The sequence below is a fragment of the Strix aluco genome, chromosome 17, assembly GCF_031877795.1.
Source record: "Strix aluco isolate bStrAlu1 chromosome 17, bStrAlu1.hap1, whole genome shotgun sequence".
In the NCBI taxonomy this organism is placed as follows: Eukaryota; Metazoa; Chordata; class Aves; order Strigiformes; family Strigidae; genus Strix; species Strix aluco.
Window position 1 is genome coordinate 2,071,819 of NC_133947.1, and position 19,642 is coordinate 2,091,460.

At 50.4% G+C, this 19,642-nt stretch overlaps 1 protein-coding gene across 4 annotated transcripts; it reads left to right on the forward strand.

Moving 5' to 3' along the window:
• The first annotated feature begins 1,684 nt into the window (after positions 1-1,684).
• TCEA2 (transcription elongation factor A2) lies at positions 1,685-19,519 on the forward strand. Of its 4 annotated transcripts, XM_074843609.1 has the most exons (12): positions 1,757-1,884; positions 3,033-3,125; positions 3,219-3,427; positions 4,605-4,667; positions 5,320-5,425; positions 6,883-6,973; positions 12,828-12,961; positions 14,424-14,480; positions 15,255-15,409; positions 16,014-16,160; positions 18,531-18,602; positions 19,220-19,519. In XM_074843609.1, exons 4-12 carry the CDS (start codon positions 4,614-4,616, stop codon positions 19,226-19,228), a joined length of 825 nt encoding a protein of 274 aa, XP_074699710.1. In that variant the 5' UTR covers positions 1,757-1,884; positions 3,033-3,125; positions 3,219-3,427; positions 4,605-4,613; the 3' UTR covers positions 19,229-19,519. The 4 variants fall into 4 exon arrangements, with proteins under 4 accessions (XP_074699709.1, XP_074699708.1, XP_074699710.1 ...); XM_074843610.1 differs by lacking the exon at positions 3,033-3,125 and having other exon boundaries at positions 1,820-1,884; XM_074843608.1 differs by lacking the exons at positions 3,033-3,125; positions 3,219-3,427 and having other exon boundaries at positions 1,685-1,884.
• Positions 19,520-19,642: the final 123 nt, after the last annotated feature.

The window sequence follows — 19,642 nt, forward strand, 5'->3', positions numbered from 1 at the left end:
GACGCCAAGGACCGGCGTGACCCGACCCCACACACGAGACAGGCAGCTGCCCGCTTCCAAGGACCTCCAGAAGGTCCCCTTGTTCGGACTTATTTCCTCCTCCCTCACAGAGGTGGGCCTCTCCAAAATGGCACCCCCTCGCTTCACAGCCAGACCCTGCCAAGGGATGGAGGCTTTCCAGATGCTGCAGAGGCTCCAGACGGCGGGTTGGAGGGAACTCGCGTTCGCAAACATGGGGCCAAGCCAAGAAGTTCCAAGGTAGCGCCAAGTGTCATGCCAAGGAGAAGAGGGTCTGGAGCTCAGGTCTGGTCTGAGGCCACCTCTGGTTTGGGGGATGAATTGAAATGTGTCTCGCACATCTGGGGAGCAGCTCTTGCTCGAGGGGATCCCAGAGGTCTGTCCAACTCCATGTGAGCTGCCATAAAGATTAGCAAGCTGGCAGCTTTAGGTACCTAACGGGCATCTTGGGGATCAGCCACCCCAGAGAGGTTTAGCACTGATCTGTTCAATCCTCCCCACCTTTGTGTGCTGGTAAAGCTAAACTCTGCCCTCAGTGACTCAGCTGCCAGAGGACAGAGCAGGGCTGGAGTGGAGCTCAGGAAGCCCTGGTTCCCAACACCTAATTGTGCAGCCTGAGGCCACACGTAGCACATCTCCATGCTTTCGCTTGATCGGCAGCCCCGCCAGGGCAGGACACGGCCGCTCTTTACCAGCACAGTCAGGGCCTTCTCTGAAACATCCGTGCTTGGCGAGGGCTGTGAAGCTGGCTGTGCAAGAGGAGGCTTCGAAGTTGTCCCCCTGCCAGGAACCAGCTGGAGAGAGCAACAATATTCAGCAGCGAGTGAGTCCCATTGTGCAGCTCCCGGGGGAAAGTGCCGCCCTCGCACAGTCTACGAGTGCCACCTACAGGGGGGCTCCGCACCCCGGCCTGGGCACCCCAAACCATCCGTTCCCTCTCCACCCTTCTGTTAATTAGTCTCAAGTCCCTAAGGTCACGCTGGACTGGCTGCACAGCCCCACGTCTCCATTTAGCCAGGCAGCGGGGCTAACCGCAGCACTGAGGGTGACCCACCGCAAGACTGATGCCATAGGTGATATTCTTGCGGTGCTTGATCACTGCTGAGGCTGCTTCTCTGGCCCTGAGCACCACAGGGCTGCTGATTCGAGTCGTCTTCAAAGCAGTGTTGCGGCTCCATCGGGATCAGCTCACCTGCGGCTGGTGCAGGAGCGAAGCGAGGCCCACCTGTGGCAGGGCTGGGCAGGTTATAAAGAGCAGGGCTCCCTGCTCCCACCCTGGCTGGGATGTGGGTAAGGGTGCAGTGGTGCTCAGGCCTCCGTAGTGGGGGGGGGGGGGGCCGCCTGGGGCGCAGCTCAGCCCTCAGCGGGGGGGGCTCCCTGGGGGATGCCAGGCTGAGGGAGAGGAGACCTGGCTCAGCCACAGATGCCCCACGGCAACAATTTGGAACGCGCGTGTCCCTGCTGTCTCGGGAGACCAGGGCGCTCCCCCTCCGCGCTCCCTCAGGGCGGCGGCCTGCGGGCCGTGAGGGGACGGACTACAGCCCCCACAATGTCCCGCGGCACGGGCCGTGCGGACGCGGGGCACGCTGGGAGTTGTAGTCCCGCCGCGCGGCAGGAAGAGGCGGGCGGCCCCCCGAAGGACTACAAATCCCTTCGTGCACCGCGCGCCGCCCGCCCTGACTGCGGTACCGGGGGCTGTGGTGGGCACCGGGCAGTCGCCGCCACCCCCCCCCCCCTCCCGCCTCCTTCCCCCGCCTCGTCCGGCCCCCGGGACCGGCCGCCGCGGGGAGCGGCGCGATGGGCGGGGAGGAGGAGATCGTGCGTATCGCCAGGCGGTTGGACAAGATGGTGGCCAAGAAGAGCGCGGTGAGTGGCGGCGGCCGGGCCCCCGCAGCCCGGTTGGGGTGAGGGGGCCTCCCCCTTTCCCCGGTTTCTGGTCCGGCAGCCGGGGCCTCCTTCTCCGCGGGGCCCCCGTCCTCGCTGCCGTGCTGCAGGGCCCCCCCACTTCTCCCTCAGTGCCCGTTGTGAGGGGGCCTCCCCTTTCCTCATCCCCCATTTTGGGGGCCTCCCTCTCTGTGCGGCCCCCCGTCGTTGTGGTGGAGCAGAAGCCTCCCCCCAGTCAAGGTGTTGCAGTGGGGTGGTCTACTTCTCCGTGGGCTCTGGTGTAGGATCCACCCCGTTCCATCCTGCTGTCCGTTACTGGGGGGCGGTGGCTCCGTGTTTTCCCCCCCTGCTGCTGTGACAACTCATCCTTCCCACACTGTGCCCCCCACCCAGGCCTCATGCACCCCCTGCCCCACAGCTCAGCACCCTGGGGTTCACCCTGTGCTGCCTGCTGGGGTGTTCCCCTCCAGGGAAGCATCCTCAGCCCTCCCCCCCCCTCACACTGGGGACCCTTGGCAAGGAGGATTCTTGTGCATTGTCCCCCAGCACTGGCCTGGGGCTCTGTTGTGCCCTCAGGAAAAACCCCAGTGCTTCTGTATTTGCCTCCTGCATCCCCATCCCATGCCAGCACCACTTCAGCTCACTCTCATGTGGCCTTTGGAGTGTGGAGGGCTGGCCTTGCTGCTGTCTGCACGCTGCAGGTCTCGCAGGGTGTGTTGTAGCTGTTGTCTCTGTCTGGGGGGCACAGAGCAAGTATTTCCCTACCTAATGGGCTATGTTGGCTGTACAAAGTGTTACGTAAGTGCTAAGGCAGCAAGATGGGTGACGAGGGTTTGTGAAGGAGGTGGGCTGTCGATCTATGTTTGGGGTGGGGGACAGGGCTTTCTGGGCCAGGGAGGGCTGTGGGGAAGGGGAGGTGGTGGGCAAGGAGGGGAAGGGCTTTGGGGAATGTGGTATTTGGGTGATGGGATGCTGGGCGCGGTTGTCGTGTGAACTTTTGGATGCTGGACTGGCTCTGCCAGCCATGGATAGGGGCAAGCGCTGGCACTCATGTAGCTGTTGTAACAACCCAGGAAAAAGTGTGTTTGGGCTAAACCGCAGCCTGTGATGTCTGTTCCCGTTGATGGCAGGTTTTCAACACCATTGTTGAAATAGGAAAGGAGCAACCTTGCAGAATTTGCTTCCAAGCTTCATTGAGAGAGAGGCAGCTTCTTAAATGAGCGGTATGCAATGTTTCCTCTTGGTTGGCATTTTATATGGTACTGAACCGTAGCGTGTTTATTGTATATCGGCTAACTTACAAACTCTTCCTGCAGGATGGTTGCCTGGAGTACCTGTTTGTTACTCTAGTTTTTGCATGGATCCCCATTTGCTGCCACTGTGCCAAGTGGCTCCATTTCTGATAACGGAGACAGGAATCACCCGGTCATTTTGTATGTTAAGGGCTGGATTTAATGAAGCCCGTTTGGCTGTTGGAGGAACGGAAAGGTGTGAAACTGCCTGAGTGGGAAGTCGCTCGCTCTGGGTACGGTAACGTGTGGTTTATGCTGGTGTGAGTTGCTTGTGTGTGCGCGCTGAAAGCTTTGACTTTGCTTTGATTTGGCTTTCTCAGCATCTGTTCTGTAGGGTGGCACTGGCAGCTGGATTGCTTCTTGCAGAGAATCGGAAACGGCCCTTCTGCGTAGGGAGGACAAGATCCGAGGACAGGGTCTGTCAGTGCAGGCTGCTTTGCTTCTCTACAGTTGTAGGCTCTGTAGGTCTTGCGCTGCAAATGGGCTTGGAGTGGTTGGTGTTTTAAATGTGCTGTTAAATGTGAGCACTAGAAGGTCTTGTGTGGAAGGGGATGGGAGGAAAGAGCCAGCTTAACGGAGAGGGACATACTCCAGGCTGAGATCTGCTGAGTGCTGCTGAAGGGTGACTTGGCTAGTGCTTCTGTCCCTGCCATTTCTCTGGGTGACTACCAATTTCAGGTATCTACAGATTGCTGAGTCAGATTTTTTTTTCCTGGATCTGGGTTCTGGGCTGCAGAGCTGATAAAACTTATTATATGAAGCTTCCTTGGAAGTGACCAGCTCTTCAGTGTCACTGCTTGGTGGCTTTTCTCCTGGTATCAGCTCTTGTCCTGGGCAGAGTGAGGTACCAATATGAAAACTAGGAAACAACCACATTAAGTTTCGTGCTGTGGAAAGAGAAAACTTTTAGCTCTGTCTCTGGACAGTGATTCTGAGCTTTAAGGGGGTGACTGAAGTTCTTGCAACTCTGCTAAACTGTTCTGGCGAGCTAATAACAACATCAATTGGGGCCCCCAAAACAGCGAGTCCTGTGGCAGGAATACTCCTGGAAGCCAAGCGGTGTTGCTGAGGGGACAGTTGTGATTCAGAGTGTATTTTTCAGGTGTTAAAAACAGTAGGCTTGCCAGGTAAGGATAATAAGCTAATGCTGCAGTGGTACTGTACAACAGCAAAGATCTGTAGTGCTCCAGTGCTCTTCTGGTTTGCCCATTCCAATATCTCAGGTGCCTCCAGACTGTGGGATCTACTGTCTCTCTGGAACAGCAATCCTGGCAGTAATCTTGCTGATGTTTTAGGGAAGGCTTGTTGGTGTTTTTCCCTTTGAATTCAACTTTCTGAATTTATTCCCAAGCTGTTGCATTTCTTCACTAAAAGCTGAGGCACTCATTCTGTTTCTCTTTTTCTCTCCAGGATGGTGCAATGGATTTACTGAAAGAACTGAAAAGTATGCCGATGACTTTGGACTTACTGCAGGTGAGTTGCATAGTTAGGGTAAAAAGCTGAAGTCTGCATGTGGATGAGTCTAAAATGTCGCCTAACTAAACCTAATAGCTTTCCTTTCGCTTCTTGCCTCACTGAAAGCATCAAAATAAACATTAAATCCAGAAAACAGTACTGAATGGGAGTTTTGGCCTAAACAGCTCTGGGCCACCGTGTGCTGCCTGAAACTTGTGCATAGCTGCTGAGGCAAACCTGGGTAACTGCTCAAATCCCTCCTTCGGTTTCAAGAAGAGGAAAGACCAGATTAAAGCAGCAAACACAAAGGGCAGCCTTGGGAGAAGTTCTTTGAGTCTTTGTAATGGTGATATTCAGGACACTGGGGAGGTGTGAGCAGAATTACAATTCAGATTAAGATATGCATCTTGGATTTTTTCACTCTGAGTTTAGAATGTCTCTTACAGGTGTGTGGAGAAGGTGTTTGTGGGTGATGGGATGTCTAGCTTGTGGTTGGTTTGTGTAAGCTGGAGAGTGTCATCTCTTCCAAAGTTCTAAGGAGTTAATCATTCTGCCAGTCCTTGGATGCTTCATGGTTATTGCTTTGACTTCATCGTGCTTATTTCTGATTTTAGTTAGTAGCAAATAACGAACCTGTTCTTGAAAGATTCATTTGGATGTTCACTTGCAGTCCACCCGCATTGGGATGTCAGTAAATGCACTGAGAAAGCAGAGCACAGATGAAGAAGTGATATCGCTTGCCAAATCCCTCATCAAATCTTGGAAAAAACTTTTAGGTAAGAAAATCAGCATGTTCCTGTCAGATTCAATTTGTGAAGGAGCTGGCTTCAGTGGGAGACTGGGCTTCTTAAGAGAGCTTATCTGTTGATCTGAACAGAATATTCTAGCAAATCAGCCTTTACAATTGCACCCTCTGTCTTTCAAGTTTTGTCTCTGACCATGCATTCCTCTAGATATAGCTCCCGTGTAGCTAGCTCATCCTTGAAAGAGCATTGACAGCTTCAGGACTATTCTTAACGTGTAACTGTCCATATAATAATTAGCAGTATTAGCTGTAGAAACAATATCTGCACTCTGAACCCTCTGCCCCTACTTGTGTGCATTGTGGCATTAATACAGCGTGTGCTGTCAAGCTTGTGCAACGACTTGTGAAGAGAAGTGCTGGAATGCATTTTGGGTGATGAGGTGGAGAAGGACCTTACTTTAACACGTTGTAGACAAATTCATGTGGACTGTTTCCTGTGGGGAAGGCTTTCCTGGTGATGAACACTGAGAAGCAGAAGCTTGTAATTCTGTCTGAGGAATCTTAGTGCTGATATAGCACAAACTAATGTTGAGTTACAGATGGAGGGATTACAAATATGATCTTAGTGGTTACCTTTGAGAAAAGAATGAAGCTGAGATTGGAAGGGCAGCTCTACCTGCATCCTGCTAGCAAGACCCGGTGTCTCCCACTCTATCCTAGTGGTGAAGTACCCCAGTGTGACATTCAAACACCTTTTACTTTTTGAACTGATCTCCTGGGCAGCTGTGTGTAACAAAGGGATGTGGTATTTGAGGCTAAATGAGATGTGGAGCTGGCTCTAGTCTGCACCCCAGAGCTCCCCATTTCTTGATAGGCTAAATGAGCGTTAGAAGCCCCGTCTTCCTGTCCTGGATGGGGCTGTCACTTCCACATGAGGGTTGATGTGTATTGGCAAGGCTGAGGCAGTTTACCTCTGGGTTGAACTTGTTCTACAGTGTCATGAAAGTCCTCTCCAGGGCTGTGCTATTGGCTTTCAGCAGCACTTGGGGAAACACTAGAAGTTGTATTCCCAGAAGGACTGGCCTGTACTGGCCCTTCAGGTGGTGCTGGCTGGAAATGCTGCTTAAAGTGGTTCTTTAGAGAACTTGATCTAATCTGCACTCAGCAGCCAGGGTGTCTCTGAAAGGAACTTTTGTGATGGGGCATGTCTTGTGAGGAAGCTTACCTCCTTGGCAGGGAACGTGATTGCTCTAGTTTGGTGAGGAAAGCTTTTGTTTGAATTACTTTCTACCTACAGGCAAGTGAAAGGTCTGTTGGAAAGCGTGAAAGACCATAAAGGCGTTCTTTCTCCTGATTCTTCTTGGAGAATAATAACTTGCTTTAGGCCAACACCATGTAGTGTGAAGACATTGCTTAGTGTGTGCAGGGTTGTAGCATACAGACCAGTTCTGAACCCTTTAGCATTCATTTCTCTTCTTTTGAATATAGATGCTTCGGAGGAAAAAAGTGAGGAGAAAAAGAAAAGCCTGTCCCTGCCAACATCTTCCTCGAAGGAGACTGGTAACTCAAGAGACCAAAGGTAATGCTTCCCTTTAACCAAAGATGATACTGCTATGGAATTTGAATTTTCTTAAGGCACCTTAATTTTTAAGTGTGAGTTGTGAGTTTTGCATAGTCAAATTCCTAATCAGAAACACCAGAAGTGTAGACTTCTTCAGAGAGGATCTGTGTGGTGTTTTTAATAAACTGTAATGCAGAAATATAGATCTGCAAAATACAGTGGCTTTAGTGAGTTTTTAAAATTTTATTCACATCTTATTTCATGTTTTTCTACTCTTGGTTATGTGTTGATTTTTCTATTGGTAAAACATTCCTCTGTTCTTTTTTGTGTTGCATTTTTATATATTTTTGTTTATTTCTAACTTTGAACTCCTTAGAATGAAGATTTTTGGCCTTTGCAATCTCAAGTGATGGATGGGATTAATACAACACTCTACAGTAAAACTTCCATTTCTTTGTCCTTGGCAAGTCCCAGAAGTCCTCTTTTTCACCCATCTGGCAGGTCTGCTGCGTGCTTGCTCCTTGCCATGCCCGTTTCCACTGTTGCAACTGCACTTGCCAAGCTGTTGAGTGGAGGCAGTGATCAAAGGGGAGGGGGCAAATGCAGTTTAAAGCTTTGCTCCAGAGACGGGAGACTTCTCCCAGTCTCAGATCCCAGGAGGGTGTGAGCTTTGTAGATTTAACCCTTAAGTGATTTAGCTGATTTCCCAAGTTTGCCAGAAGGTTCAGAGTATTAAGGCTGCAGTCCTGCTGGTTTGCAGGCTCTTCCATGCTTGCAGCCTGTCTGTTGGTCACTTGCTTGCCACTCTACCCTTTACTTTTCCTTTTCTGCTCAGATCTCTCAAGGTTTGATGCTTTGGTGTGAGCTTTTGCAGCTCTACACAGAGCTGCTGATGGAGAAGGCTACTGATGCTGAGCCAAGTCAAAGTTATCTCACTTCCATAAAATGTGAAAAAGGATTTGCTCAGTATTGCAGTGGAAGTAGTGGGGAGACTTCCCAGCCAGAATTGAATCTTGTAGTGCAACACGGGAGCTAGGGCTGTCTATCTGCGTGTGCAATACACCCAGTGGTACGGGGTAAAATCAGTGGGTTGGAGTCTCCCAGCTGCTGTTCCCTTTTGTCCCATTGAGAGGAGGTGAGGGTTAGAGCCCCAAGAGCAGTGGGTGATAGTGGAGAAGGGTTTGCTGTGTGAGCTGAGAGAGTTGGTTTGAGCAGTATCACCAGCCTTGTGATGCAAATTACCTTCTCTTCATGATCCTGATACTCTAAAATACAAACTGGGGCTGCCTTCCCCGGGGTGTGGACACAGGAAGGATTTGTTGTAGGGCTGATGAGGGTAGGGACTGAGTCAGCCATGAGTAGGAGTCTTTGTGCATGTCCTTACTGGTAAAGGGAGGTGGATTTCCCTCCAGGCTAAGGGCTGAAGCCTGTGTGGAAGTACTTGTTGGCTGTTCCTGATGGGGAAAGGAGAAGGCAAGTATTACTGACTTGGCTGGTACTGCTCAAGCCAGGAAGTAGTATTGCAGTTCAAAGAAAAAGGGAAGCTTCTGATTTAACCTTTGGAAAATTGACCTTGTGGAATGCGGAGCCTGGAGGGAAGGAAGGAAGTGAGAGATGTTCCCTGGGCATGTGGCAGTAGACACTTTAAGAGCAAAATGAGCTGGGCCTGCTAGGACCTGTGGTTTGAAGGCTGAGGCTCATAGTAATTTCACTCGGAGAAGGATCTTGGCTGTAGGTAGAGAGGCCAAATCCCACTGTCTCCTTGCCTTGTCAGACAGTTGTTGTGGGGTGTGTGGCGTGGAGCTTCTGGCTTGTGCTGCTAATGCTCCCCTGTGCCTTGATGTGCTGCAGATACTGCAGGGTGGGGTTTGTTTTTCCTCCTTGATGCTTTCTACATTTATTCAGCCTCCATCTTCTGAATGGCAAAGCATTCCCTTGGTTGTGAAGGATAAACAGAAGCAAATGGATTAGTGTACATAGACCAGCAGAAGTGGCTAGCTCCCGGTGTCAGCCTGTTGAGCCAGGATCTCTTCACAGAGACAGGAATGCTTATCCTCCAGTGCTGCAAAATAAATTAATCTGCCTTGACCAAAAAAAAAAATTTATTAGCAGTGAAGAGTCTTTGTTCTTCAGAGCACAGGCTGTGATGAAGGGAGTCTGACTAGTTGCTCAGTGTGTGATAGCTGGTTCAGCTGAGGCTGCTATCAAGACACCAAAGAGATCAGCTTGTATTCAGATATTTCAGCCACTTAGTCTGACAGATTTTGGCTAGGCCTTTCTCTTCTGTCAGGGAGAAATACTCAAATAGCTCTTGGCCTGAAACTTGTCTTGCTTTCTGGAACACAGATGTAGAAATCCCTCTGTAGTGACTAGAGACTGCGAGACCTGAAGGCTCTGGGCCAGCCAGCGCGGAGCTGGCACCTGTGAAGTTATATGCTGCATTACTGTAATCCAAAGCATATTCTGTTGTGCTGTAGTATTTTAGACCATTAGTGTAGTGCATTTTAATGGGCTATGTCTAATGTTTCTCTGTCTCTGGCAGCATTTTTCTTTTCCAGGATTCTCTAAACTGCCTCTATTAGGAGGCATTGGATCTGTGGCCTGAATTCAGCTCTTCCATGGGATTTTCTTCCAGTGCAGCCCTGAGTTCTGCTCACAGCCCCTGGCTGTTGCTTTGCCACCGTTTTGTTCCAGTGTAACTTTTTTTACGTATAAACCTTCGTTGCTGGGATAGATTTACAAGCTCTTTCTCCTGTTTAACAGGAACAGTGTGAACCACAAAGATTTCCTGAAATAAGTCTTCTAGGTGTGTTTGAGCTCTATTTCCCAACTATTCTAATTATAAACTAATTTATAAAGCTTAATAAATAACTTTCTGTACAGTCTTTGGAATGGCTGAGAAGTCTGTTTCATCTAATTTGTAAGTGATCAGTTGTCATCTCAGAGCATGTATGACGTGTATGTAGGCGAATATGTCTGTACTCATCAGCATGGGATAACTGCATCTTGTTCAGCTTTTTTCCACCTCCAGAGAATAAACATCTAAATATTTAAGTCAGTAGCATTTGCAGATAGAACCTTCCTGAATATCAATTGTTATCTGTGCAAATACTAGTTTAGAGACACGGCTTTAAGTATTGAATGTGTTGAAGGTCGGTGTTGAGAGTTCACATGCAGTGTTTTGCTCTGGGAGACCTCAGTGTCACTGTTGCTTGCAAAATGAGACGAAAGTTAAAGCTAGAAGAGCTCGCAGAAAGCTGCTCCTGCCACCCCTCCCACGACAGCACAGCCTCTGCCCACGCTGTCCCTGACAGGCCTTTCTCTAAGCTCTTTGACAACCCTAAAAAACCTCAGGGTAAGACACTTCCACAGCTGCCCTTGGCAGTATATTCTAATTCGTAACTTGCAAAGCTTTACAATTTGAAACTTGCTCTCAGTCAAAACCTGTCTTGTCAAGACCATTTCTTCATGCTGTCGTCTTTAGCAAGTATGGAGGATTTTTCCTACCATCTTCCTTTGTAACAAGTTTTCAGTATTTCAGGACTCATCTCCTCTAAGTCTTCCCTGCTGCAAGCCACCCCAATTCCTTCAGTCTTTCCTTTTATTGTAGGTGTGTTTTCTAGGTTTTTTTGCCTTTGTACTTTGGGAAGTCTCATTTTTTCCAAACCATTTTACACGACATGATCAGCTGTGATATTTAGATGAGTTATTCCTGAGTTGTGTATGCTTTGCTATATACACCCCCATGCGTGCTGCCTGTGATCTGTGCACAGCTTCTCAAGCACAAAAGTACCTGATGGCGATTTGTACACTCCAGGTGGGGGAAGATCAGCATCTGATTGGTTATTTGCAAACTAAGTTGGTTGTTCTTTTTGTAATATGTGTGGTGCAAAACCTATTGAATATTTTGAGCTGTTTGGACACAAATATGTTCCTTAATAGCCTCCTGCAGTGCTGACCAGTAAAACAAGCTGGTAAAAAGTGGTTTTTATTCAGCTACTGGTCAAAGAGAAACAGTAAGCTCACAATATAATCTCCCTCATAGAGTGCATCTATTTCATCTGAGCAAGAAATTAAACTTCTGCTATGGTTTGACTCCTGAACAATTTGGTGAAGCTGCACTGGTGGATGCTTCTTAAAAGGGCCTGGTGAAGTTTTGAACTGTGGAAATCCAGTAGCCCCAGTGATTATCTACAGGTTTTGAGGCACTGCAGAGCCAGACTGGGCTTGAATTTAGCAGCAGCAGGGTCTCCCAGGATAAGTTCCTGAATCTGGCTGCCTCAGTTTGTGCAGCAGCAGATTCGGAAGGTTTCCAGCTTAGTGCTGTTTTTCCTGTGGGCTGATAATCCCCTCTGGGACAGTGTAGTGGAAGTGCCTGTTCATAACAGATTTATTTTTGATGGCAAAGAACTGGCAATAGTGACCCAGCTTAACAGCAATTGTCAAGCCACTTGGATCTTCAAGGAGATGTTGCTGGTATAGCATGGGTGAAATATCAGGGTTTCTCTTTTTATTTTTATTTTATCTCTTACTGCATTAATGTTACCAGACATTGGCCATAAATACAGTGCATTTTATGGCCCAGACACCAAAGTCAGAGCAATCACTGCTGAAAAAATTGCTGTTCTGCTGCCTAGATTTAAGGGTGGGGAGGGGGGGAAGCTCTATAAAATCTGGCAATCATAATAGTGCAAAGCTTTTACCAGCAGTATTTGCAGGGCTAACTAACTCTACGTGCAGATGTTAGGCTTTATGGGCATGATGTCTCAGCCCCGTGGGGGTACACCCAGCTGAACTGCTCGGAGAAGTCACTTCTTGGGCATGCAGACCTTGCAGCGGTGCGTGCCAGCCTGGCCTGCGCGGGGACTCAGCCTGCCCGCACTGTGCTGTGATCATTGGGCAGTGATTCTGTGCCTTTGTCTCTCCAGCTGGCTCCCCTGGCAGATGACCTGACTGAGTCAGGCACAGCAGGCAGGTGTTTGCATTCCCTTGACTGTACCCATGATTGCTTGCAGGTGGAACTGAAGTTATTTTTGTGAGTGAAGCAGTATTTATTAGTCCTGTGCTAGCCTGGCACCTGTGCAAGCTGTGTATGGTTGTGCAGGGGTGCTCTTCTGCGAGATGAGTAAGCAGAGTCTTGTCCAGATTACAGGAAAAAGGAGGATCCTCTTATGTGTTACGCTTTGTTGGTTGTTTTAATATCAGAGCTGAAGGAGCCATTTTCTTTCTTTTCCTTAGCACGGCAGCTCCTTCTGGAGGGGCTAGTGTAGGCTTCTCTGATTTCTGCCCCAGAAGGCAGCGTGCTGCACTCCTTGTTGGCTACAGAGAGCTCGAGTGATTTTTTGTTTAGCTGTTCTCTTCCCTACATCTTGGCAGTAAAGGATGAGAGACGAGGAACCAGCTGAGATTAACCAGCTTCTGCCCCCTTTTTGCTGAGAGCAGTTATGGACCCAGTGTCCTGTGAAGGAAGAAAGGTGTAAAGCACCAAGCATCTGTGCGTTATGCTACCAGACCGAGAGTGCTCATAGTCTCAGGAAGTCCTGAGTGTAGGATGGTGTCCGACAGCTTTGTAATATTTTCACTTGATGCCCAGTGGTGCAGAAGTTGCGATGTATTGAATAACAGAGGTCGGTTGGCAGGCCTGCTTTGTGGATTAAACCCTCCATGTGCATCCAGCAGAGTCCCCAGGAGAGCTCCTGCCTGGGTGGATGGTGTTGGTTGCTCTGTGCTGATCTGGGGCAAGTGTCTTTGCACTATTTTCCTCTGACTGGTTTTGTATTATGATTAACAGGATGCTTGGCCACATACCTGCTGATCTCTGCTCTCAGTGACCCGAACTGAGACATTCTGACAGGTGAAGTTTCTCTTTTAGCTCCAACAAAAGGCAGGAGCCTCCGAAGACTCCGACCACCCCCAAAATCACCACCTTCCCTCCGGCACCCATCACCTGCGACGCTGTCCGCAACAAATGCAGAGAAATGCTGACAACAGCTCTGCAGGCTGATGGTAAGTTCTGGGGGAAATGCTGCATTGTCTGGAGTGCTTCACAGCTCCTGGTGCATCCTGACAGAGACCTGCACGTAGGTCAGCCCCAGCTCCTCTTAGACACGCTCTTCCGGAGCAGCCTTGTCAAAGGATTATTGCCATCAGCTCAGTCTAGCCACCGGTCACCCCTTTCACAAACTGGCTGGCATTGCAGCATTTTTAGGTGCTTGCACGTGGACCTGGCTTGAGCCAGAGGCACGGCTCTGGGTCAGGTAATGGCTGTTAAGAACGTGGGGTTAAGTGGGGTCTTCTGCTCTGCAGCCTGGGGTGGTCTGGCCAGAAGTTTCCTCTTCAGGTGTGCAGGTATTTGCTTCCCTTTCTAAGTCTCAGTCTTGTCTGATTGCTGCAAGGTGAAGCTGTCATCTCTGCTTACCCCTGGGGCACAAAATGAGGCTGTAAATACCTGGGATTTATCAGTCATGGTGCTTATGCCAGTCACCATCTGCTCTCCGACTCCCCTGCTGCTGCAGGCTGGAGCCCCCGAAGTACCGTGGTCCTCTGGATCTGGTGTGCAGCAGGTCTCTCTTGCACTCAGGCTGTGCCGTCTAAAATGAGGCAACTGCAGGTGCTCAGCATCTCTGACAGATTTTAAACACCTCAAGCGGAACACGTGCTTGTGGACAAATTGCAGATCCTTTTGGAGAATTGGGGTCTAAGCACTGCGGCGTTGCATTAATTTGGAGCCAAGGAATGTAGACGGCAGATGGAGAAGTTCACAAAGTCTTTATTTCTAGCCTTCCTGTGCACTTGCATGTGTTTATATATATGCTGCTATAATTATTATTAAGTAATTTAGATATATGTAAATACTATGTAACTCTTAGGAAAAACCCTTTCCATATGAAGTCTGGGAAGGAGTCCCCTTGAGTCTTTATCTAAGCTCAGCCCTGTTCTGCCCTATCTTCCCCGCTTTATGGTGTTGGTTACCATACCTGGGGTCCACACTCAGTAGTTATTGCTGTTTAACTGGCGTGTGAAAGAGGGGAGGGACAGAGTCCTGAGGAGAAGGGAAATGAAGGCTTGATTCTGCTTGCAGGCTCTGACAGATTGTTGGTGTGAGTAGAGCTACTTCTCATTGACAGCAATATCTGATGAGACTCAATTCCTGTCTATGTATGTTTGATTTCAACTATACCAAGAATATATTGAAAAACTATGTTCTGAGACCGAGGTTCTTGTTAGCTTAGTCTACTGCAGTCCATCTCCTAGAAAGGCAGTCTGTGCCCTCTGGATGGGTCTGTTTTCATCACTGCCCTTTTCAGAAGGGTCAGAGGGTAGCTAGATCAAAGGCTGAGATGGCATTTGATGGAAAGAGCATGTAAATCAAAATAACAAACTATCAAGATTTCTATCTCAGAAATCCGGAGCCTGGGGACCTCTTGCCTGGCTGGAAGTCACTGACCGTGGGTGTCTTGTCTTACAGATGACTACATTGCCGTTGGCGCCGACTGTGAGCACATAGCAGCCCAGATTGAAGAATATATCCTTGCTGTACGGGGCTTCCTAAGGGCCTGCGTGCCTCCAGGCCATGAAATTAATGTGCTTGGAGGAGAAACAGGCCAGTCTTTCTTTGTATTAATGTTCTGCTGCAACTCTGCTTGTTGGGGTTCTGGGTGGGGTTCCAGCCCTGCTTGGCTGAGTCCTGGGTCCCTGAGGAGCCACCAGTGTGGTGTTGGGAGCTCAGGGCAGACCCCGTGCTGCGGTGGTGGACGTGGTTATCCCCTTCCTGTTTGCACCAGTGTGGACTGTGATCCCCAGTCTGTCCTTCCCATCAACGTGTTACTTCCTGCTCTCAGCTCTGCTTCCAAATCCACGCAACTTCCCTGTGCCTCCCTGTTGTGGAGAGTGTGCTGACAGAGATGAAAGCAATGGGAAGGAGGGAGCGATGAGGATCAAGTTGCATGTTGATTTGAGATCAGGCAGGAGTTTTCTTGGTTTGGGGGCTGTGGGGTAGGAGGTGCAGCTGGGCTCTATTAGTGGAGGGTTTTGTGGTTGCCCTTCTGAGAGAAAGAGCAGGTTGAAGCACCGGAGCATAACTGAAAATAAAGATTATTCCCAGCACAGTGAAAAAGCCAGAACTGAAAGCCTTGGACTCTGGGATTGTGTAAGTCTGCTCTCAGATCCAGCAAAACCTCCCAGAGCAGACACTGCTGTTGGGTCCTGGCAGTGGGTAACACTCCCTGCTGTTCACGAGTGGTGTAGAAGGTGGTTGGAGACCTCTGGGTTGATTGCAGACTCCTTGACTGCCATGTACGCATATACCAAGATGTCAAGAACACTGACATGAAATACAAAAACCGAGTGAGGAGCCGCATCTCAAATCTGAAGGACTCCAAAAACCCCGAGCTGAAAAAGAACGTGCTGTGTGGGGTGATCACCCCCGAGCAGATCGCAGTGATGACCTCGGAGGTGAGAAAGCCTGAGGAGCTGGGTTTGTGTCTTACAGGGGCTGTGTCCTGGGGTTTAGCTTGAAGCAAGGGGCTGATCTGCTGCCAGGGTTGTGTATTTAGGACAAGAGGGAATGGCCTCAAGCTGCGCCAGGGCAGGGTCAGACTGGCTCTTAGGAAGGATTTCTTTGCAGAAGGGGTTGTTGGGCGTTGGAATGGGCTGCCCAGGGCAGGGGGGGAGTCCCCATCCCTGGAGGGGTTTGAAGAGTCGGGTTGACCCAGCGCTGAGGGATCTGGTGGAGTTGGGAACGGTCAGTGTGAGGTTCATGGTTGGACTGGAGGATCTTCAAGGGCTTTTCCAACTGAGATGATTCTGGGATTTCTCACCAGCTGCTGCTGGAGTACACGGGGAGCGAGCGAGCAGTGGGATTTGCAGTATGGAGAGTAGTCTGTTGGTGCTTCAGATCATTGTGGGGGGCTAGGGGTGAACCAGAAACCAGGAATGAAAGGTTTCTGGTCTTAATACCCATCTGTTAGGCCACCCTGTCTTGCAGACTCTTTCCACTGTAGTGGGTGTGGTGGTAAAACTTGACAGATGTGATTTTATTGCTTTTTTTTTTTGAAAGGAAATGGCCAGTAACGAGCTGAAAGAGATCAGGAAAGCCATGACAAAAGAAGCAATCCGGGAGCATCAGATGGCCAAGACAGGAGGGACGCAGACTGACCTCTTCACCTGTGGGAAATGCAAGAAGAAGAACTGCACCTACACGCAGGTTAGTCCTCCTGCTCCTACGGCCTCTGCACAGGGCACGCTCCATCATGGTCACGAGCTCTTACTGCTCCGTGACAGACCCTGCAGCATTGCACAAATTCTGCCACTGCTGGAGAGAATGTTTTTTGTACACTTGGAGGCTCTCTAAAATGTGCTGGTTTATACAGTGGTTTTGCACACATTTCCTCGGTGCTGCTTGTGTAACTTTTTTTGGCTCATTTGTACAAGAGCAGGGGTTGTGCAGCACTGAGGAAGCTTTCAGAAGTACAGCAGTGCTGCTTGCTGTGTAGCTTGGGAGAGCTGCGTGTTGAGAGCAGGTGTGGGAATGTGGAGATTCAGACAAAGGAGTGGGTAGCATCGAGGAGAGAGACAGCAGAAACCAAGGCAGGCGTGTTGATGGTATTAAAAGTACAAATTAAGAATGTAGATAAGCTGTGGCTGGATGAATCCCAACTTAAAATCAAACAGCATGAAACAGGTGAAACATAAGGAATAAATGAAGCAGGGATGTGAGCAGGCAGAAGGGGATTTTCTTCTCAATGGGCAGCTGCTGGAAGCCTCATGCGTTACCAGTGCTTTTAGTTCCCATGTTTGTACCAGGCGTCTGGAGATAAATGTGCCTTTGCAGTGAGTCAGCGCTTCAGAATGTGCAGATACCCACAAACGCACCAGCCACCACGCGATCGCTGCCGAGTGGGTGCGCGCAAAAACGGCCTCTGCAAGCGCCGAGTGAAACTCCCTCCGTGCGCTTGGACTTGACGTGCAAACGCAGCTGAGAGCCAGGCAGCCGAGCGGGGATTTTCCCTTGGCTCGGCAGCAGCCTCGTGGCCCCGCGGGCTGGCCCAGGCGAGGGGCCTGGCTCTGCCAGCGCGTCCCCGTGAGTCAGCTGGAAGCTCTGCCTGGGCTGTCCCGCTCGCCTCGGCAGCACGTGGGACTCTGGAGTTGAGGCAGGTGACGACAGCGTCTTCTAAATAGAAATATCAGAAGGTTTTCTGCGTTTTTACGAGTTTCCCAGTGAAATCGCTATTTGGTGACTGAGATGTTGCAAGTTCCGAGTAGATGAACTGGCATTTCTGAAAGTGTTGGAACCAGGCAGTAACATTGGGTGAGAATTACAAAACTTAGCTATCCAGCATGCTTGCAAAACATGCTTAATTTGCATCATGCGAATACTGTGACTCTTGCATATTGGGTAATTACACATGTAGATCAGTGTAATTGCCCCTCGGCATAGTTCTGCTGTCTGACTTGAGCAGGGAGTGCCAATATTTTCAGTGTAGATCTGCCTCGTGGTATTCAAATGCCATGAAAATCTGATTTTTAGCTAAGTATGTGTTTCTGGCAGGAGCCCGTCAGAGGCAGCAGCCACATCTGGGTTAAATTCCTGAATTCTGGGTTAAGTTCCTTAATGGCTGAAATACAAAACAGCCTGGAAGTGTGCAGAACCTGGTAACCCAGAGCGTGTGTCTGTGAGGTCAGGATGTAGGACTGGTCTGTAAATGGAAATGGCTTGGATGGTTTTTTTTTTTGTGTTGCTGTGGAGCCTGTGCTTGATGGGCTGAGGGTTTTGTTGTCTCGCTGCTGGCTGCATCCCTTCCTGGGGGACAGTCCTGGGGGGGCACCAGCTGTGGGTATGTCCCCCTCCAGAGCCACCCACAAGGAATGAACAGCAGAGAAGGTGAGGAGGGGAATCTGCTGCCCCAAAACATGCCACTCTGGGTAGTGTCAGGCTAGAGAAGGGTCATGAGGTGTGTGTACCTCTGTGTGAAACAATAACCACACTCCTTTTGCTCTGCTGAGCCTCGGGGTCTCACTGATGGAGCACAGGTCTTATGAGGAGTGGCTGAGGGAACTGCGGGGGTTTAGTCTGGAGAAGAGGAGGCTGAGGGGAGACCTCATGGCCCTCTACAACTCCCTGAAAGGAGGGTGCGGAGAGGGGGGATGAGTCTCTTGAGCCAAGGAACCAGCGCCAGGACAAGAGGGAATGGCCTCAAGCTGCACCAGGGCAGGGTCAGACTGGCTCTTAGGAAGGATTTCTTTGCAGAAGGGGTTGTTGGGCGTTGGAATGGGCTGCCCAGGGCAGGGGGGGAGTCCCCATCCCTGGAGGGTTTGAAGAGTCGGGTTGACCCAGCGCTGAGGGATCTGGTGGAGTTGGGAACGGTCAGGGTGAGGTTCATGGTTGGACTGGAGGAGCTTCAAGGGCTTTTCCAACCCAGATGATTCTGCGATTGTGTGATTTTGGACAGAGTGACCCCAGCATGAGTCCCTGGTGCCAGAGAGATGGGGAGTTCCCTGTGACACCCCCCCCACCCCCACCTCCATGGGCCCACGTGCGGTGCCTGGCTCTCACATCCCTCATGTCCTCCCCCAGGTGCAGACCCGCAGCTCCGACGAGCCCATGACCACCTTCGTCGTGTGCAACGAGTGTGGGAACCGCTGGAAGGTAGCACACCAAGGATATTACTGGCACTGAGGGGTGTTAGGGTGGCTGCACCCGCCGTGCTGCAGAGGCTTAGCTGCTGCCCTCGGAGGTGCTTGCCAAACACTGACAGGCTCTAGCAAGTCATCTGTCCTCCCAGCGCAGAGGCGAGAGCTCCTGGGTTCATCCCATCTCTGCAGACCAGCTGGGGTCGAGTCTCACTTTTGCATTTCCCTGCCTCCCTCCTCACACCCCCTCTTCTGCCATGACCAGCTTCACAGTGCTTTCCATGCTCCCTCTGCCCCCCGAGAGGTGGTGGTGCTGACATTCAGAATTTTAAAACTGCTCTTTTACACTGCGCCCAGAGCTCGGGGGTGAGCAGAAATCTCCCGGTCAGTGGCGAGCAGAAATGGTGCCACGACCACGTGCCAAAGAGCCGCAGCCGAGAGATTCAAACGGGAGCCCTGTTTGGCCCCAGCTCCAGGGGCTGAGCCCTGCCTCTGCGGAATCCCCAAGCCCTTGCCAGCTTCAGACACGAGACCATCACCTGGATCCCCATCTAGGCAGCACACGCATGACCTGCAACTCCCTTTAGGCCACCAGGTTTTTCTAATCGGGGTTTAAACTCCCTTCTCTTGCAGTTCTGCTGATATGTGCCATGGCCCGAGAGCGGCAGCCAAACGCAGAGCGGAGCGCAGCCTCCATACGCCGGCTCCCACGGCAATTGTGTATTTGTGTCCCGAGTGAGTTTTGCATTGTCACGCGCTGAGCGCCGCTGCCTCTCCGCTCGGGGTGGAGAGCCACGGCTGCGGGCTGGCAGGGTGGCAGGAGAGCTCACTAAACACACTTAGTCGTTATTTTTCTCATCTAAGCGAGTATGGTCACGTTTTCTTCAAAAACTAATATTAAACGTTTTTGTCAGTTTCTGACTTTTATTTGAACGCTGTGCGTGCAGCACTTGGGTTTTTTTTTGCGGCATGGAACAGCGTGGGAGCTTGACGGAGGGTCGGTGTCCAGGTGGATGAGGACTGAACGCTGCCAGGGCCACCAGCGAGATGTCACTT